The sequence below is a fragment of the Diuraphis noxia genome, unplaced genomic scaffold (assembly GCF_037042655.1).
Source record: "Diuraphis noxia isolate RWA-SAM2 unplaced genomic scaffold, SU_Dnox_SAM2 contig0003, whole genome shotgun sequence".
In the NCBI taxonomy this organism is placed as follows: domain Eukaryota; kingdom Metazoa; phylum Arthropoda; class Insecta; order Hemiptera; family Aphididae; genus Diuraphis; species Diuraphis noxia.
The window spans coordinates 29774024-29800323 of record NW_028301713.1 but is presented as its reverse complement, the minus strand read 5'-3'; the positions used below and the strand labels follow the sequence as shown (position 1 = coordinate 29800323).

General features: G+C 28.1%; 2 protein-coding genes across 2 annotated transcripts in view; one reads left to right on the top strand and one right to left on the bottom strand.

The window, feature by feature from the left end:
• Positions 1-655: 655 nt before the first annotated feature.
• On the bottom strand, positions 656-6181 carry ATP6AP2 (ATPase H(+)-transporting accessory protein 2). The gene is made up of 8 exons (XM_015513701.2): positions 5990-6181; positions 5720-5856; positions 5012-5251; positions 4818-4949; positions 4454-4633; positions 3157-3231; positions 2963-3065; positions 656-1019 (listed from the first exon to the last, which is right to left on the bottom strand). The coding sequence occupies exons 1-8, from the start codon at positions 6030-6032 to the stop codon at positions 940-942; spliced, it is 990 nt and encodes a 329-aa protein (XP_015369187.1). The 5' UTR covers positions 6033-6181; the 3' UTR covers positions 656-939.
• Positions 6182-9024: 2843 nt separating this feature from the next.
• LOC107165467 (uncharacterized) overlaps positions 9025-26300 on the top strand; it is a 29317-nt gene continuing 12041 nt past the window's right edge. The window contains exon 1 of the mRNA XM_015513708.2: positions 9025-9335. The gene's annotated coding sequence lies outside the window, so the exon portion shown is untranslated. The remainder of the gene's footprint in view (positions 9336-26300) is intronic.

The window sequence follows — 26300 nt, the reverse complement described above, 5'->3', positions numbered from 1 at the left end:
TTTCATAATATAATAAGTAATAATAAACATTAAAATACCATAAAAATCAAAATACTATACACAATTAAATTTAAATTTAATATTATGATAAATTATAGCCTATACGCAACACCTCTTCAGTCTTAAGTATTCAAGTCTGACCCTATTTTCATAGTCATTGACTAATTCTTTAAGAGTATCCACTTTATTTATTATCTACTATTATTATTACTTATTATATTATTAAGGTATATACCCACTAACAAAAATAATTTCTTACTTTCCGCCATCAATGTTTTGGCTGTTAAAACATTTCGCGATTTTAACTCGCACCCTTTCAGTCACGCAATTTCTAAGAAAAACGCTTAACTACAACATAATTTAATATTTTAACTTTTTTTCATATTCTAATAAATATTAGAAAACACTTACTTTAATTTTTATATGACTCTTTTAATAAGTATTAAGTATTTCCAGCAGTTTTATCAATTATTTTAATAACAGTTTGTTAGGTATTAACCCAAACATATACAATAGATAGGAAAATTCACTTAAAACATAGAAGTTATTACAATTTGTCATTATTAACAATAAGAAGAAAAGGCCTACAACAGTATATTATACTCATTACTTACCAAAACTTATAAATACCAAGGATAATTAAACAACATAAAAATTTAAAACAATTTATAACCTTTTAATTTACATTAATAAAATAACGAAATGCTAAGATACCAAACACTTTTGTTTCAAAACAATATGCTAAATTAAATAAAACAAAAACTTAGTACATATTAATAATATTTGTGTTCAACATGAACACTTATATACAATTGGAATGGAGGTCTAGGCCAAATTTAAGTTTTCTTGTTGTTGTTTTTTATAATTCATGACTATTACTTATACAGCCTGATATTTCAGTTTTAACTGTTTTAAGTCATATAAATATATAATGAACATTTAGTTTTCTTTCTTCATTCTATTGCTGGTCATGCGGTAGATGATAGAATCACGACCTGGATCCATTTGGGCAATGCTCACTATAACAAAATAGTTTAGTATTAACAATTAATACATTTAAAAACTTATCATATGCACATATTTAATTCATTATTTTTTCAGTTTTTCAACCAAATAAACGTTAAGAAAATAATTTAATTTAGTACTGGTTTATATTGTTAAATAAAACATGATTTTTATTGTCTTAAATTATAAATCCACCAATTTTATAATAGAAATAAGTTCCATACAATTGATACAACCGATTATCAGGGTATTAACTAGTATGGTAAGACAAAATATTGAATATTTTTTCACTTTAATAATATAAGCTAGTAATGTATCTAAGATTTTTTTCAAAGAGAGAGAGCGGAAATTTGATTTATCATATTCAGTATGTATATGTATAATAATTATATATATATATATTAGTATTAAAATTTAGTTTTAACTAACCTAACCTTGAGATACACCACTAATCCAAGCATTTATTAACATAAATGAATGTCAGTATGTAAATTCAAAGTTAATTTCAAATTAAAAATATAACTAGTTACAAATGTTGAACATTTAATGTCTTCTTATGTTATAATTTTTATAGTAAAAAATTGTATAGATTTTTTTGATGCACAAGAATACTTGAAATTTTTGCTAGAATTTATTTTCTGATATTAAACTCTTTATAAAAAGAAACAAATATTACAATGTATATGAATAGTACTCAAATATTATATTATTATTATACTATATGAAAGTATTAGATACCAATTAAAAGAACACTAAGATACTTTACAACACTCCTATTAATGTATAATATTATAATATAAATAAAAAATGTATGACAATATTATACTAAACAGTCTAATATTTACCATATAAACATAACTAATGATGGTAACTAGATACACTAGATACCTACAATTTGTAACTTGTAAATTGTATCAAGTTACATTATGTATTTTAACTTTAAAAAAAAACCCATAATTTAATATTTTAAAAGCAATAAGATACATATGATTTGATAAAATAAATTATTATAACTATTATAGTTCACGTTTACGGTAAAAATTATAATTATTTTTTAGCTTATGATAATTTTAAATGGTAGGGAGACAAGACTAAAGAGATTATCATAACATTTATAACACAATAAAATAATTATGATAAAACTAAATAACTATATTTATTATTTATCTTTATGGATTAGGTATACTGAAGTGGATAGATAAATCTCAATGATGTTAAACTGATGAACTTTTAATGCCTTTAATTTAAACTAAGAATGGATTTAAATTTAATAGAAATATGTCTGAAATAAACAGATTCACGTGAGGAAAACTGGAAAATAAATAAATCATAATTTCTTATAAAATCTAGAAATTAGTAGAACTAATTGAATAAATATAATAGTTACAAATTTATATATGAAACGTTAATTTTTACAATCAAAAGGTTTATTTAGTGTGAACATATACAATGGATAAAGCTACTGCTTTATATTTGAAGCCAACATAACCCAGAGGATTTGGATCAAATATGCATGCGTATAGTTTATATCGCCCATTCACGAACATAATTTGTACAACTTATTGTTACTATGAGAAATTTGTATCACCACTGGTTAAGTGATATAAATAATAAATATACAAAAGAATACTGATATATAGAAGTCAGATTTCATGTGATAATATCTGCAGTAGCTCTGTCCATAGTACATAATTTAAAATGTTAACCAACATTAACTTAAAACTTAAAACCTCTGTAAAAAAATCCATTTTACAATTTATAGAATATATCATTAAGTTTTTTTTTTGGCTACTGAGAGGGACTGTAAACATCAATATTTAATCAGGAATTTAAAAACTTATTAAATATGTAAGTCTAATAAAATAATGCTTTTTTTTTTAAATAATTTGAATTTTAGTACTAATATTAAAAATATTTTATTCACTATTAATAAAATGAAACCAAACATAATACTCACATGATATGGCTAAAAGGGAAAAGATAAATATAACAACAAACCACAGTATGAGATTGAATATGACTGGAAAGTCATTTGATACAGGTTCAGCAACATTGAGATCCTAAAAATAATAAACAGGCATAATAATATATTATATATTATTATATAATAAAATTAACATCAAAGATAGTTGTTTATAAAACAGTTTTTACCATTTCCAAGCTACTAAGTTCACGTTTGTTTCTATGCAATTCTTTTCCATTGTTGGCAATAGCAATTATTAACACCTAAATAACATTTCATTAAGATATATAACAATTATATTATGTTATTATCTAAAAAGGTTTAAACAATTTTAACCAGAAGTAAAATCTGGTAAAATCTATATATATAATAATTATGTAGTATGTTAATTAATCGAATACTTCTTCCAATTCAAAATATAATGCCAATAATATTGAAGAACAGTTTTTTTTTAAAAATAATTTAATAAGTGATATGATATATATGATATATATATATATATATGATAATTTGTCTCCCTTTTACCGTGATCAAAAACAAAAATTTAAAAGCTATTAATCTTTTAATGAATGAAAAGAATTTAAATTTTAAAAATACATCATAATATTTTAAATTTGTATGCTTTTCATGTCATGTTGATCACTAATGTCTATCCAATAGGGAAATAAAAACGCAATACTAGTTGGAATTTTATGAAATATTTCTTTATTTTTTTCATTAAATTGTTCAATATATCTATCATGAACTGCATATGCCAATTTTATATGACCATAATGCTTGTAACAATATTAGTCATAAAAACAATTTGAAAAATATGTGAGATATTCCTAGCTATACGTTAATTTCATCAAAAGATAAAGGGCCAAAACAATTAAATTATGCAAAGCAGTTTAGTTGAATATATTGAACAATATTTAAAAACAAATACAAAATAACTTGGTCATAAATTTATTAACTTATAATTACTTTTAGGCTAATGACCTGTGATGTTGAAGCCTTTTAATCCAATAAAAAAATTAAAAATTAAAAATAACTTGGTATTATAGTTCATTCAATTAGAAGCTGAAATGTATTTTTTGTGCCTTTTAAAAAAAAGAAAAAAAATGTGTACAAATTCTTTTTTACCAAGAGCGCTTACTTTATGCAACCTAATTTTTGTAATGATTATTATTTATTTTTTTATTTTTGTGATTGTATCAGAATGAAAGCTTTGTTTTTATTTTCAAGTTAAAACTATTATTATTATACCTTTCTCAATATGTGTAATTTATTTAAACAAAAACTAGTATTGTACCTAAATTATATTATTATTTTTTGTTTCTGTTTTTATATGTTTAGATTATTATTATATTTTCATGGTTAAAAGACTTATCCTGTAAAAATATTACATCAAATTTCAATGATTAGTATTCTTTATTATCACAAATTAGAGTTACTGACTCCTATTAGTTAACATGCTGTATATTGATTTAAGTTAATAGATACCTCATTATTGTAAATTTCATTGTATGATTGGACCAACGAAGATATAGCTTCATTCAAAAGTTTTTCACCTTCAATAGTTTCTTCTGAATTAGGTTCATTGATAGAAGTCAAAGCTTTTACACCTTGCAATTGAAACCAGTGTAAATCTGGTACATTATTTTTCAACATACTCTCTTTGACCTGCAATGGATATGGACACAAATGTTTTAAAACAAATTAATGTCGGGTTTTGTAAACAAATGCCAAACATTTTATCTACAATCAATAGTTTGACAATCATCTTTTTAAGATGATTTAGTGGCCCATTAAATAGATTAATCAATTTGTTTTGTAACTCTGCATAAATATATCAAATTGTACTTACACCTTGTCCTAATTGATGCAAGTTGTAAATTTCATTAAAAAAAACTTTATACTTTTCATTGTATGAATCAATGTGTTGAGGTTTAATACTAGGATTCAGTTGAAAATTAGGATGGAATACTTGATTCTTCAGCTAAAAATTATTAAGTGATAACGAACAATAGTAAAAATTACAAATTAAATATTTAATCTCACAAATTCATCATTGGTTAGGGAGCCATGCATAATGCTATATTCTTTATTGTCGAGTCTCTCCTTCATTCTATGTTCCACAGTAGCATACACTTCATCTAAGGTTTCATCCATGATTAAATCATGATGATCAACTTTATTTAGGTCAAAACCGGGATTATTTGATCCTGGTATTTCAAGGACAATTACAGCTTCAGGTAATGAAAATGGATCTGCCACCATTAAGTTGCTCCAAGTTTTTACCTAATAGAACACATTTTAAAATAATATTCATGATTAATATCAGGCAATCATCTGATACACTTTTTTATTTCTTATAAAAACTGAAAAAAACAATGCATTTAAATAGCTACTTGAAATATTCAGATACTTATTTTTATTTTATAGCTATGATAAAAACATCTATCTATTTCAGCATTGATATAACTACACAAAGTTAAGTAAGGGTTTTATAAGTCATTTTAGTTATTGTAGATAACTTTGTGAGGGAAAAATCATTATTATTTATACATAAATTATTATTTTAACAACATAAATGCTAATGTTTTAACAAGAAACTAATTACATATCACTATTTTTATTCAATTAATAGCCACAATGACATGGCTATGATAAAATACTGAATTCAAAAGTGTGACAAGTAGGTGAAATCTCAGTGAACCAAGTGGTGTAACTAGTGTAACTTTAAGAAATTTAAAGATGTGAACTTACTCCATTCGAAACAGTGAAGCCCAATGTTGATGATACAACATCAGCCAACTCAGTAGCACGGAGCGGCATGGACGACTGCCCGATCTTGACGTTTTCTGGACAGTTGAGGACATATAGTTGGTGGCTATGGACACTTGCTAGAAAACAACAAACACAATGAGTTGCTAAAATGGATGACTAGGTCACTGGGATTGTAAAACAACAGACAAGAGTTTTGGCTAGGAACATCGTCTGCCTGGGCGTGTCCGCCGAAAAACAAACCGTACTCACCCAAAGTAGTGGCCAGAGCGATGATCGTCATCAGACAACTCATGTTTGTTTAATGCCGAATCGCCGTTGGGGTGAAAGACGAATAACGCAGACCAATTTGAGCAACGTTGGGCGTTAGTAGAAGAAAATAAGAATTATTAAAAAGATAGCGTTTGGACTAGGGCACAACTCGCGCAAGGCAAATAAATAATCAAGTAGGTATCAATTATCAAACTATCAACCTGTTCTTACCATTGGCCAGACAATTTGAGATAACAGCTCGCTGATAATGTTACCACAAAATAAGTAACCGGTAAGTTACCGCCCGTCCGCGCAGTGTGGCCGTTTGAGTCAACAGCCCGGTATTTGTTTCAACCGTGGTCACGGATTAATATTAATCCGTGACCGTAGTTTCAACAATCGCTGCCAAAACAACGCAGACCTTAAAATGGTATAGTAAATTGAATGATGTATATTGGAAATATTACGAATATCTATTAGGTAGGTATCCAATAATATTTTAAATTCTAAATATTGTAACATTCCAACTTTTTTCGGTCCCTAAAGGCTAGAATTTCTTATTACGATTATATTATCCTTCAACTTCGAATTACTGACGATTTACTTTGTAAAAAAAATCGTGCCTATGTATTTTTATAATTTTTTAATCACTATAAGAATAACTTATGAGGAACTTTGCATTAAATTTTCAAGTATTTTGATAGGGCCATAAAAATTTTATCGACACTTCAAAAAAAAATTTTCAGAAAAATTGAAAATTTCAGTTGTTTATAAATACCTCAAAAAACGTCAAAATATTTTGAAAATTAAATCATGTAAAGAAAATGCCAATCTAAATAACTGGTAAAATTTTTCAAGTATCTATGACTTATACTTTTTGAATAATAACAAATGTTTAAAATCGTTTGAGGATAAATCGTTATCGTTACGCTATTTCGTAAAAATTTAAAATTCAAATGCCCTTAAAATTTTTCCTATAATGATGCTTCGATTTTTCTCTATAGCTACTTGAAGGAAAACTTATGGAAAACTTAGTGTTGTATTTTTAATCCTTAGTTATAAACGCAAACATTTTTATGATTTTTCAACTTCAAAATTACTTGCAAATTTTCGCGTTTTCGACAGATTTCGTAAAATTTTAAACTGTACTCGTAAACGCTTATTAAAAAAAAATTGTGACTTACGATTTTTAATTTTTTTTAGCTACAATAAGAACAACTCATGAGGAACCTTGTATTAAATTTTCAAGTTTTTTTGGTCGTCCAACATTTTTTTACCGACACTTCAAAAAAAATTCTCAAAAAAATCGAAAATTTCAGTGGTCTATAAATAACTCAAAAAAGTCGAAAATTTTTGAAAATTAAACTGTATATAGATATCACTAACATTAACATTTGGTGAAAATTTCAAGTATTTACAGTGATTATTTTTTGAATTACAACCATATAAAAATATCGATTTGGTCGAAAACAGGTTTTGCGTATAAATTCCCGTTTTTCTGTCTTTTTTTTTTGTTTTTCTCGATTTTTTTGAAAACTGTTGGAAAATGTTTACTTTTGACCTCTATAATGCACCAAGGATCTTCAATTTTACATCGGAAACCACCCCCAAAGTTTGAAATCGAAGCATTATTTCGACTAGTTATGCTGTACACAGACACACACAAAAAAAAACACACATCATTGTAAAATCAATACATTCATCACTTCGTTCAGAATCTAAAACGAGAATTTTTATGCAATATCGATTTTAGTTTTGGGTGTAACTCTTTGTTTTAGTTTATCGATAATCCTATTGTATAATAAATAGGGGTGGACTGGTCCAGGGTGCTATACACCAAATAGCACCACATGTATTTATGATCCGGGCTCCCGATTATCATTGTCGAGCCCTTTTTAATTTAACTCTTATTGTAATGTATAATAGAAGGATAAATTATAACTGAAATTGACAATACTGTTATTATTATATTTATAATAAGACATTGTATCACTTCTAATTTTAGTAGGTTTAAAAAAAATGTACGGGCCCCTAATTAATTTTGCACCCCGGACTAAAAATTGCTAGTCTGCCCTTGATAATAAAGATAGATATGTATTTCGTTAAAAGAGTAAATAAATTATTGAACTGATTATTGTAATAAATATGAATATGGTAATTTTTGTATTTTATGGTAATAAATTTCTTGTGTATACTATTGAAATGTAAATACATTAACTTTAAGTATAGCTACCTACAATATGGCTATATGTATAGTATGATAATATTATCAGGATCTTAACTCTTTAGTAAAATATTAATATTAAAATATTAAATATTAATGAACCCCAGTATAAAATGTTTTATCATCAATGGTCGATAACTGATGATATACCTACCACTATTTAACAAAAGGTTCTTGATACAATACGTCAATACTTACATATATCCCTAACATACCTATTAGACCACTTTTTCAGAAGTCCTATATATTAAGTCTTACTATTGCAATTGCATTAAAGTCTCTTTATGTCAAATTATATGCTACTGCTACTCGTTCAAATTTTAATTTAGATGTTTGAACATTAACTACTGAATAAGTTAAAATTAATAACGATGGTTTTCATTTGAAAAACTCCAATTTGTTTCACCACACGACACTGCTTAAATATAGTTAAATGATTCGAAAATTTCAAATACTCGAAAATTTGGCCTTTAATTTACATATTATATCTAAAAAATCGAAAATCAGGTTTTGGATACCTAAATTAATAAAGGAAAAAAAGGAGGTGAGCATGCTTTGTAGATCACCCTGTATACGATAACCACTTATTTAATAGTCCATTTTATTTTTTCGTTAAATAGATGACAAAGATGAAACGAGAAGAACTTTTTGACGCTTCGAGAGGTAAGATGACGCTATTGTGCATCAAACGACACGAATAGACCCGCTACAGCGGCCAATTATTCCCACTCCGGCTTTCTCCTACCAGTTGCTACAGTTCAAACCCATTCACTTATAGTACCTATACCTACCCATAGTCCCATACATACTCGGTTTATTCAGTTTACAGTCTACTAACCAGCACTCGGCAGTATACCTTTCATTAGTCATCACAGTGGACCGTGTCGCTGCCGTATATTTATTTTAATGGTCACCAATATCATTTTATTTATGCACTCGACTTCTTATACGTATAACCCGGTATTGGTACATAATATACGACACGCAAAATGTACCGAAATATTTACAATCAACTAACGAACCCCACGTGAGAACTCATCAAATCGCGTACTACCTGTATAACAATAATAATATATACACCTATTGTGGGAGAGAAAAAGACAAGAGAAACTACAAACATAGGTAAGTACCTGCATACTAGCTATGGAAAAATATATTATGAATATTGTAACATATTATAATATTCATACAGTAACACTTTAATAATACGTGGCTGGATGAAAATAATGGGGTGGTGTATATGGACTTTAACGGTTTCCGATTCCTACGCATAGATGATAGATAGGTACACACGGTGACAAACAATGTAATACGACGAGTATAATATTTTATTAAATAGTTCATCTATTATATTATAGCAAGTTAACTGTGTACGTCTGTATCTAGTAATAATACTTAATAAATAATAATAATAATAATAATAATAATAAAAATAATGGATGAAAAAAAAACCAGTCGCTTGTCTCTGGGAACCGGTTGTGTCGTGATTCAGCCACGACCCCCTCGAGCTCTGCTCCTATATCCAACCGTGGCCGCTTACACGTCTTAACTGCTCTAACAAAGACATGGTTGAAAACTATACACGAGGGAGATCATTTGGCTACAATAATAGACCTAAATCCCATTCGACGTCAATGATGGTGATTAGTGACATTGAACGCGTAAAATGTATTTATGTAAAATAATGTCTGTGGCATACCAAACAGATACACTGTGGGTAGACTTAAACGATATACTTCAGGAAGAGTGGGAAACTGTGAATTTACTTTCTGTTTAAGAAAAGCTTTCAGCTAGGAATCGTATAGTATTACAGTTGATTTTATTACGTATTAGGTATCTGCCCTAGAATAAAATATTAGCTAATTAACTTACAATAAAGTATTAGTTATTTGATGAACAATTAGGAGTTTCAAAAAAAAAAAAAATTATTACATATATACTGCAGTATAATATTATGTTTTTAATTTCGGTTTAGAAATAATTTTAAAGTTATTGAAGATCAACGAAATAAACACTATCAAACAATGAAGCTCTTAAGTTATAAAATATTAATAATAAACTATAATGTGTATTATTATTTTGACATAATTAAGTACTTAACCTTTTTATATATTATTGTTTCATTGGTATTTGATAGCATTTATTGGTGCAATACCATTAAAACCATTATATAATTACATTATAAGTATAGGGACTAATATCCAATAAGTCTATAATGAAAGGTAAAATAAAGCACGAAAGAGAGTTGGCAGTGTTGCATAAAGTGCTTGACATTTGCGTGATTTGTGTGTGCATGTCGGTAATAGATACGGCGATGTTGCATAAACACATTTTTGTTTGCAATACTTACACATATCCGACTAGTGCATCCTTATTCGTAAGTTTTAACATTTAATATATCGAATTGATCAGTTTATGATTCCTTTATTAATTTAAAATCGTATTAAATTACTAGTTAGGTACCTATTATCAATTATTACCTACCTAATACTTACCGTTATGGATTAATACAAATATACAATTAATAATAGATTAATATATAGATTATAGGTATCATCAAAATTCTATGTTTAGATAAGTATATCACTGATGTAATTTAATAATTAGGTATTTCAATTTCAAATGATCCTAACAACTTTTGGTAAATAAGGGCAAATATCGTTCATTTAAAACACACATATTTTGTTGGTTCAACAATTTTAGCCTGAATCGATTTTTACATAAGTCATAAGTGCATTGATTCTTGTTAATTTTTTTGCCTATGATAAACTATAATTAATTGATAATGTTTAATGTTAATGATAAACAATAATGGTTCTCGCATAAATAATATATATTGGTTTTTGATAAAACTAAATTATTTTGATACTTTTTACAAAACGATATTTGAGATTCAAATTATTTTTATTTGTTAGATATACTTGGATAGTTGATCGTTATCCCAAATATTGAAAATTATTTTATTAAATTATTAGTTACTGGCGAAACTCTGAGACACGTGAGACTCGCTGAGAATGGGTGTCAAAGGTGGGGTTAAGGTCGTTAGAATTATAAAAGTCACGCCTGTAGGTCGGTTGAAAAGTTAGAGGAGTTAATTTTGGTAGTTGGAGTTTGTTTAGTTACAAGGATTTGTGATGAGGCTTTTGCTCTTTGGTGGTTTCATTTCAAATCTTCGGAAAAAAACGGAAATGTTTGTAAGTTGAGTTTGACTTTCTAGATATATCTCATGCTCAGAGAAATCGGGTTAGAATCACGGGAAAAACGTTAGAAAAACGGGCTTGATAGTTGATACAATCCAGTCTTGTACAGTTGTGCTTTTATGAAAGTCGAACAGTGCAAATCTAAAAAACCGTATTTGAGTGTTTAGAAAGTCAGACACTTTGAGTGAAAATAGATAAAGTTCAACTTAGTCACATAGCTAGGCAAGCCGACTGCTAGGTGATTTTCTTGGATCGTTATCCCAAACACTGAAAATATTATTTTATTAAATAATTTTTCATTAATTTAAACTGAATTATATATCTGAGTTATATGTGTTCGTTAATTTTTATGTAGTGAAAACTCAACATGAGGAAATGATATTCAGACCTATTATGATAGCGATTTTCCAGTGTAAATTACCTATAGATAGTTTCGATTCATTTAATTTATTTTAACACCATAATATAATAATTTTGGGCAAAAACAGATTTTTTGCGCAGCAAGTGAGTTGATTCTCGACACCTACTTTATGTAGGTATTAGTTTATTTCCGGGTTATTAAGAGGTTGATTATATTAGACATTTATATATTATTATATTAGTACTAATATATAATATAATATAATATTATTAAATTAGTACGAATTGATTCCCTATCGTTGTATATTATAACAATAATATAGGTATTTCTAATCAATATATGCATTATATTTATACAGCAGTATTATAGATACATGTATCAAAAATAAAATGACATCAGATATATCATGTATCACGATACTTTTTTTCGAGTATCATGACCAACCCTGCAGTTAGTGTCATAAAAAAATTTAATATTTTTAAAATATCCCATGTCGGCGACTCGCCAAAGGTTACGTAGTTTTAAGCATGATGGTTCGTTATGAAAATAACAAAAACTAATATTTTATAAATTATAATACTGATGACTGTTGTAAAATCAAGCATTATAATACAAGTGTGATTACCATTTTCAGATTTTCTGGTAGATAGAGGTAGCTAAGATAGATAAGCTACTCTAGCAGTGGAAAATATACAAATGATGTGTACATTATTATGCAGTCATGCAGATATGTATGCGCGTGCAATAATCGTGATTCGCTTTCACTACTCACCACTTATGAAGATTATTCATAGTTTTCCCGATGTTGGTAAACTCCGAAATCATAATAATATTATTTGGTAACATATATTGAACTACATTCGTAATGTTGAGTAAATTATCCGTGAAACCAAATTCGTTCTATAATCTGTTGCAGAGTATATGTAGGTACCTCGTAGCTCAATAAATTCGGCGGTGAAGATTGCGTATGGGGTGTAATAAAATAATAATAATGTCATAATAATAGTACCTATAGGTAGTTGTGGGTAATATGCGTCGCTTTGAGGCACTTGTACACGTAATAAATAATATACATGTATATTATATATCATATAAAGGTACGTTGAATGTTCGACGATTTTGTTCTCTATGAATAGTAAATAAATAAATTATAGTAATAACGATGACGGCAATAACAATGTTTGGCAAACATACATGGCGTTATTATATTATATTATATGATGCAAGCAAAAAGTACAATAATGTTAAAGAATTTTCAAAACAAAAAATAAAAGATAAACAAACCTTCGATCACCTGACAGTAATGTTATTCTTTTAACATAATTTTCTATTACAATGCGTCAACAATGGTCAACGAATAAAGAAATTACTTTATAATATAGATACAAAGCCTGAGATAATACGAGGTAAGGAGTAAGGACATTACACTCGATTTGTTGGTTTTATTATTTAATAATTTTAAAGAAAAGATTAGTGAAATTGTTTTTACTATTTATATTCAGATTACTATCGTAAGGTTGGATATGAGTTTATGACCAAGAAAATAAGTTTAATGATTAAACTTTTCAACTTAGAAAATGAATTAACTTAATATTTTATAATTTGACTCAATTTTATACAAATTATATTTCTAAATAAATTATAATTTGTTAGTCAATTTAAGTTGATATTTAACCTTAGTTTAATCGGATAGTTTTACTATTTAAGATCATACCCTTCACGAATAGTTCAGCTCTACACCAAAATACTAATCTTTTATACTATAGCATACGAGTATATGTAAAATTTGAAATTTAATGGTTTTAATCAACATACCTTAATATGAATAGTTATCTATATAATTACTTGGATTTTTTTATTTAATTGGCAGTTATTTTATAAAAGTTATGTGAAACTAATTACTCATATTATTATGTTATGAGTTTTTTATTTACATATTATATGAAAACCTAGGTAACATAAAGATTAATATGGGTTAGGAAAGAGCCCGGCAGACCACCATAGCCAGAGACGCGACGGCGGAAGACGGGACCTAAACTATTTATAATAAAATATAAAAATATGATGTGTATAATGTGATAGTAGTGAGTGGGAGACTGGCCCACCATTGCTAATAAGGTTTTGTATTGATTATTCAATAGACGATGGGGGCCGGAGGAGAAGTATTGGCAAGATAGTTCCTTCTCCGGACCTCGATACCATAGGAAAAAAAAAAAAAAGATTAATGTGGGGTGAGGGTTAGTCCCGAATGTCCCGATATTTCTGACGGGTGATTGTAAACTCGGCCCGAGGGAAAAAAATGTTTAAAGGGTCTTTTGTAAACTAGGCCCGTGTTTTTTTCTGGTAAAAATTCTTCAGGTGTAAACTCGGCCCGGATAAAAATGTTTTTATATAATTTTCTTATAATATTTTTAAGAACCATTTAGCATTACTCAGAGGACACCACGAGGAGGCGATTCTCATTATCCCGCAAAAATTATTTTCATTTTCGTATTATTATTCATAGTATGAAAATCGTTATAGGTATAACTGTAAAATGTATTTATGTAAATTTGTAATTGTAAAAAGTGTAAAAATATAATGTATAAATCTAATTTTTTAAGTAAAAAGCCATGTGTTTAACGTATTCACTTACTGATATTTCCTTATTTGTATATTTTGTAAGTGTTCTTTCTAAGAGTTCTCTTTTTTTTTTTTAGTTTTCGTATTCTGAAATTGGAATGATGCATCTAGGCTGTTGATTTTAATGTATGTTCTGTTTGTATTTCTTTTAATTTCGCAATGATGGAATATATATTGGGGTGAGTGGAATTGAAACTTTAATTAAAATACGCATGAAACGATTCACATGCATTCGTTGTTTAACACGTATCAACTGATGCACAGGCCCACTAATAAGGTGGAAATATAGCATCTTCTCCTATGTATGTATCGACTTAATAATCAGCAAATTTGGTAACTCGATTATCATCAGGTTTCAATGCCATTAAAGTTGTAAAAAAGCTGTTCATTTGCGGTTTATACATCGCCATTTTATTTCACCTGAAGCTAACGTACGAGTTACCTTAGAATATTTAAAATGTTCTAAAACTAAAAGTGGTTTTCCTCGTTGGGATTCAAGTGATTCAACTATGCGTCACTATCGTCACTGTTGTAAGAACACTATTGAAACGTCATTTCAAAAGTCCAATACGAAAATGAAATTATTTGTCTCAATGTTTAAATAAGTTAACAACAAATTGTTCACGATAAGATATAGATAGGTACGTTATTTATTATTTTCAGATTAAATTATACGTCGTGCTTATTATATTTTGTCGGCAAATATTATCGGGCTGAAATTACAACCGACCTTTTTTGGGCGGTACTGGTTTGCGCACAAATACCAAAAAGACAACTTGTTTGGGCACAAAACTACCGCTCGTTTGGGAACAGTTGAACCGTAACCAAGCACATGGTTTGGACACAGTTACCTTTTAGCCTAACCTTTTAGACCTTAATAGTTTAATACCTAGCATATTAATATTTGTTTATTTAAAAGTAAATTATTAAAGTACTTACATACATTTTCCTTCTCATTTAACAGACTTAGGCCGTAACTGGCAAAAAAATTCGGGGGGGGGGGGGGGGGGGGGGTCCAACATTTTTTTAAATATAGATACTAAACACTTCATTTTTACGTTAAAAATATAAAATTGTATTATTATCATTATTAAAAACATAGGTCATTATTATAATATTCAATTTACATAAACATAATAGTTGATTGTTTATATACATATATAGACTATTTAACTATTATTCACATTACAAAAGCACAAATCAAAAAAAAAAATAAAATATAAAATACAATTTTTTCAATATTAAATTTACAAAATAATTATTACGGCGTTGAAATAAAATAAAATGATAAATTAAATCTTATTTTAAATTACTGTTTTAACAAAAATATACAATTATTATTTAATACAATTTATAGTTTATAAACTATATTCACCGCTAAAATTTTTCTACTTTTAAAAATTTCGGGGGGGGGGGGGGGGGGGTCCGGACCCCTGGACCCCCCTCAGTTACGGTCTTGATTCATAGGTATGGTTAAAAATGCATGTTAATACTTGCTTTTTAATAATAATAATTGTTAATAAATTTATAATATGTTAAAAATGCATATAATATAATACTTGTTTGTGTAAATTTTAATTTTAATTTTAATATAATATGATTGGTAAACATGTCTATTATTTTCCGTAAAAACAGTTTTCCATTATTTTTATGTATTTCATTTGGTCTATTTCGCCAGATCTATATCTTGTCCATAAGTTTATGCGATGTTCGACTGATTCTATTGACTCCTTACTCCTTATTTTCGTGTGCGCAAACCAGTTGTACATTTAATATAACTGTGTGCGCAAACGAGTTCCGATTTTTCAGGTAAAAATTGTAGAAAGTGCGCAAACAAGTTGCAGCCCCTTTTTTATTACCTGAAATTTCCGAGCCGAGTTTACAATCTTCCTATTTTATTAGGTACCTAAAATTTTTGGGCCGAGTTTACAACAAAAAAGGTAATCGCGGGCCCAGTTTACATTTGCCCACTTCTGACCGCGCTTAAAAATAGACTCCTTTAAAAGGTCTTTCTAAATGTACCTACTAAAGTGCATTGAGCCTTGAAGTCAAATAAGAATCATTCGTTAACAATAACTTTGAAATGTTATTCTGCTGTTCAATTATATAAAATAATTTTATTAAGTATTTTTAGGTTTTATAAGAATATTATTACACAGATACAAAAATTATGTTTAATTTATTACATTTTTTATTACATATTATTTTATGTGTAGACTGCAGTATTATGTTATATGAAACATAATTGATTATTTAGGAATGCTCTGGGTAAATCCTAAAGAACAATAAAACATAATTAATATTTCTATACTATGTTGATACCTAATGTTTTATTTTAAAATCAAACTTTTTTACTTAATTATTAAAAATGTTGTTATATTATTATACCAATGGTCGGAAACTGGCAGACAGCGTCTGATACGAATCCGGACAGTAGGAGGCAGAAAACTGGACCGTCAACATATCTTTTTTTTATTATTATTAAAATAAATTTTTGTAGAATTTACAATCTATACATGGTATAATAAGTAAATTTGGTGACAAAATAACAAAATAACATTAAATACAGAAAAGGAAGGCTCCCAGCAGTGCCACCTGACAAGAATTTAGGGTTTTAATTTTTTAATATTTTCTCCTTAGTTTTTTTTTTGTTGTTGTCAATATGGCTTAAAAATTTTTTGGTATTCATATAACTATTATAAAAGTTTAAAGATTTGACAAAAGTTATTTTCGTTGGACCTCAATAGTAAAAATTATTTTAGCTTGTATAGAACGCTCAAAATAGTAGGTATCTACTTTTTATACATGATAGTAATATTAGTAAGTACCCTTTTGCCATTTAAAGACACTTTAAGTTTTGAGCATTACCTACATCTAATACAATCAATTGAAAATAAATACACAATATGATGTTCATACACAAAATTATGAAAATGTATATTGCTTTGAGGATATCACAGATCACACTAAACAGTAACAGTATTAACACCTTATATTACCTTAACTCATTTCCGTCGATGAAAAGCAGCTTACATGATTATACAGTGCATGTAGCTTAGACGTTAATTTAATATACTAGATAATAGGTAGATAGGTAGATATATGCAGTTAACACCATTGTATATATTTGTATGGACAGAACAAATTTACAGCGCAGCTAATGAGAATAACTGAGGCCTACGATGTATACTCGTACTTATGACTTATGTAACTGTATAGGTATATAATGTATATGATTTTAAAGAGGAAGATAAAGGTAATAAATAATATTATTCGAGTTACTGCTGTCACGTTCATTGTAAATGCTTATAGCAAGCAGCTCATTAAATGTACCTACCAGTACAAAATGAGTGAAATATTATTTTGGTCGATTTTTTTTATTTTTTTATATTGTGATAAAGGTTATACACACGATGACTCATGACGATCCTTTTATGCTTTTTAGTATACGACCCATGTACAATATACACATAGTATGGAGGACTGGCGTACGCATATAATACTTCATATAGGTACCTGTATAATAGTGTATAGTATATAATGTATTATATATATATATATATAAACTCAGTTCTAGATTTTATTATGTATAGGTATGTTCGTTGTATAATGGAAGCCTTCGATCACCTTGGGCAGCTCGTTCAAATAGTTTTTCATTTTATAAATAACGTTTGGACTCTATAGAGTTATATATATATATACAATATACATATATAAAAGCCAAAACCCCTCAAGGTCAATACCCATCCATTCAAAAAATATACAACAGATAACGGATGTTTAATATAATAATTATGAATTATAATAAACCACTTGTTGCTGCGTAGAGGGCATTCCTACAGGGTAACCTATATCTAAGTACGTAAGTACCACAAAGCTATCCGAACTGAAGGTGATTCGATTCAACAGAATTTTATTACATAATAGGTAGGTATAGGTCAGTTGATCGATTTTTTTTATGATAATTTTTGTCCGACCACCAAGTGAATTTGGTAAATAACTAATGTAATGCGCTGACGCACTTTTAGTCTTAAATTCTTGATTAAACTGTTTCGGAATCAGTCTATCACACAGAATTTACTCTTGGAGATGAGACATTACAGAAATTCTGAGAAGTAGTATATAATTTCGAGTATTTAGGCACATAGCAATAATTGTATACTTATAATTTATATTTATATCAACTAGTGATGTTTGAAATTAACATGCATTATTTACAATTAATACGAAAAAATAACCTTTTAAAATTAAAAAATACACAAATTTTATTAAAACTATCAAGGTGAATGTGCATATTTATATTAAAGAACTTCATCGTCAACAAATATGTATAATTGTATTATGTATATAAACTGCATTTCGGAGAAGGTGTACGTTTATTATTGATTTATTCAAATTTAATTATAATATTATGTATAATAACTAATAAGTTGGTATTTAAGTCTCTTATACCTATCTCTTTATATGTTTAATACTATAGACGATTCTGTATTTTTAAAATTAAAATTAAATAAAAAGTACATGACATGCCTTATATGATAATTTTACATTTAATTTTTAAAAGAGGTTTGTTCACTCTGAATTTTAAACTAACGGAGCTAATCGTGCCGAGTGTAAAATTTGCTATGTTACGCACTTGTAAGACGGAACTACACTTGCTGATATAAAATCCTCTTAAGGTGTTTACCTATTGGGCATTGGCTATTAGTAACATTGTAGTACCTAACTGTAGCTGTGTCTTTGACTTATATATAATCATCACATTTTCCTGCAAAATATAAATGATCACAAGTTTCAATAAAAAACAATTATTCCCAAAAGATGGATTAACTTGAAAATTATAATATTAACATTATTTTTTTATTATTTAAACATTATTGACAATTAACATTATTATTACTCTATATACATACAAAATAGCGCCTATCTGTAGTAGTGTATCTGGATTTTTTTTTCAGTTGGGGGTATAAATATTTAAATGTAATGTGTATAAAATTTTGACTCCGGGAGGAGAGATAAACTCCCATTTCCCCTTTTAGATACGCCACTGGTGTCTACTGTCTTACACACTAAATAGCACACATTTAATATTTATAACAGAAAACCATCGTTTTTCCAAAATTGTTTGGTTTAAGGCAAAAGTGGACAAGTGGTTACATTTGATGATATTGTATTATTATGTAAGCTTAAAACAATAGTATTCGTAAACAATAATAAAACTTATTTTTAATCAAATATAAGTATAAGTACTTACCATATATTGTTACCTAAGGTTGTAATTTTCAACCAGATTTCTTACTAAATAGCAAATACTAAATTGAGTGTTAGAGTAGGTATTGTGTTCGTTAAAAAAACTACTATAAGAGCAATATGGTTTTATAAACCATCTATACAAGCCCTGCTAATAATAAACAAGCTGTGGAAAAATAGTTCTCAAAGTGAACTGAATTTTTATTTTATTATTCGCAAGTAAAAAATATATATTTAGTATTGAATTGTAAAAAAAAAAAAAAAAAAACTTGCAAAATAATCATTTATTTACCATTGGTATCTACCATTTCATTTGTAGTTTTCCTGGACTTTCCTATAGTGAATTTATTGTACCTTTATATTATATATTATAATAAATTCGTTCAGTGTCTCCATCACACCATGACTTCATAGTAGTGGGGAACAAAAAAACGATATGCCGTCGGGATAAAATATGTATGGTCACTATAGTCTTCGTCACCATTACAAACGATCAAAGTCCTCCCCACTCCCCCTTCATAAACATTCATGATGGTAGGTGGGGGTGGACTACGTGGTACTGACAACAGATGCTTGTGGCTCGTCGACCGTCGCTTTGTTACCGTACATATTATTATTTATTCCCTAACACATAAAAATTATTGAAGGGGTTCAAAAGAAAATCGACCTAATTAATTTTGTTTTATATCATCTGCATACTTTTATTTGTAAATTAATCATTATAATAGAACTAAAGAGTATAATTTTATACAGATACACAGATATAGACGGGAATATCTTAATAAATATTACATATTATAATCCCTATCTCAAATTCTCAAATCTCAAGGACTCAAAGTTCATAAAAATTGAGAAATGTGAATATTGTTCAGAGACTCGAGGTATTGATTGTTTTAGAACACAATATATTAGTTTATCATTAAAATGTATTAATTTGGTTTTTATTATACAAATATAGAATTGTAGACTATGCTTGAGTAGTACACTATATAAGTAGGTTTATGTAATGATTTAAAATAAAATATATTATACCAATATTGTGGACTCGCCTTTCTTAAATATCAAACTATTTCATAAATGTATATGTATTATGTGTATTTCATAAATGATTTACATTCAAAAAATGCAATTTATTAGAGTAAAACTTACTCAGGATTAGTGCCTGGCATATTAAATACCAATGAATAAGTTACCCATTCTTAAACTCCGTTAAATGTAAAATGTGCAGATTTCTAATACAGTTTTTTCAGTTTTTTGGGTTGTTCTGACTATGGGTAAATATAAGATACAGGCCTAAAATGATGTACTATCAAAATAACTATTTTATTTTTCGTAATCTCATATCCCCATACAAACCCAAAACATTCGTTTTCCATGATCCAACTATAGTTATACCTGTGTGAGCCTCTCTTTAACATACAACTTTTAAAAAATTGGCTTCAATTTGCACATTCTCTCACGGGTATAGGCGGATTATACTTATGTACTAAATTTCAAAACCCTCACACACACAAATCGCATTTTATTTATATAAATGGATGCGTTTGTGTAGATATTTATGTATATGAAAAATTGAGAACTATGCGATACGAGAAAAACACTCGAGACACGAGATCGAAGAATGTCAATTAAGTTAAACGGTGACAAACTTAATCGTCACTTCATCGACCCAGAAATAATAACGTTTTATATCCGTGTTATACATATATATATAATAGAATAGGTACTAGGTATCCATCCATCTAACCCCCGGTCGTGATCAAAGCGGTACCTATGGGCAAATGCGTTTTTCGCAGAAATTTATAGTAGTATTGTATATAATATAGTAATAGACTAATAGCATAATATAATATATAGGACATAGGTACTTATTTAACCTACCGAGATTCATACCGGTATACATGTATAGTCAATAGTTTAAGTGTACAATAATATATGATACGCACACACGTATTATTATTAATAAAAACCATCTTGGCGCGACAAACACACACACTCACTCACATTGTAGTTATAAATATTGTAGGTCGGACTGTCGAGAGCTAATACGGTACACCAGCAGCGGTGTGTGCTACGTGTGAACCCATATGATCGCTTATATCTATTATTTTTAGAGACTGCACTACTCACGTGTCTCCGGGAGCCGGTAAATCGAGATGGGAATCGGTTTGAATATTATGTCCTCAATTTTTTTCAATCGTCCCGCAAAACGATCGCTGTCCCGATCGTTACAATTATTATGTAATAGTGGACGGGAGGAAAAATTCAATATGCTTATTTCACTTTTTTCGAGTTAGGATGAAAGTCTTTTTGAAAAGTCAAGAATGGTGATCGGTCTTCCCCTCGCTTTTGTGCGTATAGTGTACTTAGTGTAAGGCGTTATGTGTAAATATATAATTTCATCGTAGGTACACAATAAATCAAAATGAATCATCCGATACTAGATACCTGGACTACTTGGGCATCTGATCTTATGCCATATGAGTTTTTCTTTTGCGGATATTATGTTAATGATACTGCAGTAGTGCAGTGTATGTATCTACCACACGCGGATATACGCGGAATGAATTTGAGTTCCGACTGACCGACTGTTGTTCGTGTGACCAACAGGAGTCACGTGATATAAAAATGATATTATGGGACATGGGTAGACATATAGGTAGTAACCATAAAATAAATTCTGAACATTATTCTTTTATTTGAAGAACATAATATATATATTGCTCCAAGCTTAAAAACTAGAATAAAATATTTATTTGAAATCGGATGAATCATTTTGAATAACCCTATATGTTATGTACATTGTACAATATTGAATACTTATATGGTAGGTACTCTTTAGGTACTATATGTATATTATAATATGTATTCTAATATGTGAGTACAATAATTTAAAACTGCGGTGTGTTATAAATATGTATATACACGATATACGCCTATTATGAACACTATAAATACTTTTTATGTGGAGTGAAAGCACGCGACGGGAGGGATGGGAGGTAAGAAAAAAATATGATTAAAAAGTATATTTTTATTACTTACGTTCATTTATCGTCGTGTTCTATAGCTATACAAAGTGTATAATATATAAAGCGTGCGCTCGGTGGGCAACCTGTACCTATCTCTTGGGCTATAAAATCTAAAAAACAAAACGTCTGAGACCTGAATGCCCGACGCCTATATACTAAGTTTAATGTATAATGATATATATTATATTATAGGTATACTTATTCTACATGCCCACGTCCACATTATTGTTATCCATAAATGATCCATTAATATAGAGTATAATAATAGTAGATACCTATTCCATCATCAGATGCCAGCAACGAGCGAGGAATCCGATAACATATTATTTTCGTGCCATATTTAAAAATACGAACACGGAGTACTTATATTACTTCATACCATACATTATGCAATTTAATAAAAAAAATATCGTAAAATTAATAACGTTATGACATTTTTTTTTAATCTCCCTCATATATCTTATAAGTTTTAAGCACCTACACCTACACGCCTAGTTGAATTATGTTACCTGCATACTTTTGAAATCGAAATCTACTGACTGTTGAGATTCATACTTAAAATCTGTTGAGTGCGAGATGAGTCTAATACGAATAAACAATGTAATTTTTTATATTTAAATAGGTATTTATATATTAAATCCATTCGGTTTAACTTGTAACAATGTAACATATAAGTACTATTGATTATTATTGATTATTTTACATTTAAATAGAAACAAAAGCGATACAATAATATCCATATTATTTACGATAACATAAAAGTGAAATTTCGTTTATTTTATTTTTTTATAACATTTATTATACATTATACCTACAAGTAATTTATTTACAAACACGTTCAAAGCATACAGATTTTATGAAGTTCAAAAGTGGTTAGGTTAGGTTCTTTAATGCTTCTGAGAATTGAGACGTGACGCATAATTATATATTTTATCGGGGTCCATGCTATATTAATAGTGTCAAATTCTATATTTTACATTTTTACGTGTGTGGATACTCTATAAAAACCTCTAAATAAATTAAGAGGAAAATTTTATGTTTTTTTATAGATCGTAAAAGAGGAAGAAAAAAAGTTAGCAGTATAGATTTATAGAAATGTTATTTTTTCACTTACCAAATACGATCGTAAAATGGTGATGTTAATGTCTGTGGTTTTTCAAAACAAAAGTATTTTGCGTTTTGTTAACTAGTTCAGACGCTCATCAATTTAGTGAAAATAATTTCTAATGGCCTGATTTGAATTCAAAATTAAATAATTTATAGAAATCGTGAAATAGACAGTCCTAGAACAAATATAGTTCCCAGTATAATCGGCTACCTATTATCAATGGACGCAATAGGACAAATAATAATCAACGCTTTCTCGGAAACAAAATGCTCAAGTTTGAATTGTTGTTTGAAGTGTTCAAATATAAGATTTCATTATTGCTATATAGTTACTTCATCTATATTTTATTTAAAATAATATACTCGACATTGCTGATTTTATTTTAACATAGTTTACCTCGTCGTCGGTATTGTTAGGAGTTTTTGACTAACGTTCTTTTAATATGAGTTCTAACCTATATTGTATTTTCGTACAAAAATAATCTATTATATAATTATTATTATTACTGTTCTATAACGTCATCAAAACTCATTTTAATTTATGTTTTCCTCGGGGTGCGTACAATATAGTATCTAAATATTTTAAATCATCTATGTGATACAAATAGGTACAAATTTAAATGGCTACATTTTTAATAGTCGAATGTATAATGGTAAAAAATGTGCATGCATCTAATATTTTGTTGACAAAAGTATGTCGCATCGTATTTATTCAGATTCATAATAATATGTAGTATGGTGTAGTATAACTGTTCCAAATCAGTTTAATTGAGAATAATGATATAAAACAGTTATAAATTACAATATATTATATAACAACCAGACTCCATATGAATAAATGAATACATTTTCAACTCGTTACTTTTCCCTTGCAGCTGACCTAATCGATATGAATTATAACAAGGCACATTGTATAAAATTAATAAGCAGTAACCCTTCACCTCTATATTTTGTATTGCACCACTAAACACCTCAATAATGATTTTTTTTTTTCATTTACACAAAAAATTAAACAACTTTAAAAAATACATACAATGTTGATTGTGTTAGGTCCGTCGTCAGTACACATAATAATATAATATGTGTTGTGATTAATGTATATTAAGGTTACCCACGCGTAATGACTGTATACCATCTTCGCATTACTTGTATTTTTTTATACGAATTTCCATTTGATATTATCATTTTTGAAGGACAATATATTTCAAGTGAATTTTTGTATTTAATATTTTTTTTTTCATCCAGATGAAGACAAACAAACACGTTTTCAAGTATAGATACGCCGTATAAACTTTTTAAAACGTATTGTAGCTGAGGTAGGTAGAATCTCAATAACCATCACTAATTCGTTGATCGTATGATTTACCGATTTTTCGCATAAAATTAAAATGATGAATATTGATTTAAATCGAATAGAACTTTTTTTTAGATGCAAACATTTGAAACTAAATACATTTCGTCCTCGCGCGGGACCTTGAAGAAAACTATATTAAGTTAAGATCGTAATTAGCACTGAAGATATTATACTTATTTCTGGAATACATACCATAACCAGATATTTTTTGTCGAAGTTTTACACTTTGAACGTAAAGATTTGTATTTCATTCCAAGGTTTTCTTTTTATATTTTTTAACGATTTATGAACTCTTTTATTGTGTGACTCAAGGTTGTTTAAAATGAGGCCATAATGTCTTCGTGCACTTTATCATGACAATATATAGTTCAGATTTCTTTGAGAGTCATGAAATTACTAAATAGAACTAAATAAATATTTTAGGAATTAAAAGATATGATTTGAAGGAATAACTCAACTAAAATTTTCAAACGTAGGATACCTCAGAAGTCAGGAGTATCACTTTGGATTTTCAGAGTGATTGCATAATACTATTATGTTTGAACTAATCATTTTTTCTTCACTTAACAATAGAAACTAATTAATTCAAATAATTAAATGCAGTGTATAATATATTATATATTGTAATGCACTATCATCATCAGGATATTACGGTAAGTATATATATATATATATATACTTAGGGTTATGCCTCATGCGTTTTAAGGTATATTATATATATATATGTCTGTGTATGATAATAATATAAGATTATGTTGTCGTTACAATAATAACATTATTTTATTGCTTATCATAGATACTACATAAATGTAATAATAAATAATAATATTAAATACCTTTCACCGGAGAAACGTATTACGATTTATTGAATTTTAATCTATATTGATGGTGGATAATGGAGAACGAGACATATTTCTAAAAATACCGATAGAAGACACCTACCTAGTACCTATAATAAGTGAGATCTAACAGTGACATTAATAACTGTCCTACTGAATTATTGTACAGCACTAGGTATATATACAAGAAATAGACAACTGTTCTACATTGTGCTATTTTTCAAATGTAATAACAACACCACAATCTTAACAGCAAAAACATCACAACCTATATTACTATTATATTAGTGTAGATATTAATATAATGTATACTAATTATAGTAAT

Coding starts and splice junctions, on each gene's coding strand:
- ATP6AP2 (XM_015513701.2), bottom strand. CDS start 6,032: ATGAGTTGTCTGATGACGATCATCGCTCTGGCCACTACTTTGG. Junction 4,634..4,817: donor TGCATCAATTAGGACAAGGT/GTAAGTACAATT, acceptor TATCCATTGCAG/GTCAAAGAGAGTATGTTGAA. Junction 1,020..2,962: donor TTCCCTTTTAGCCATATCAT/GTGAGTATTATG, acceptor ATTTTGTTATAG/TGAGCATTGCCCAAATGGAT.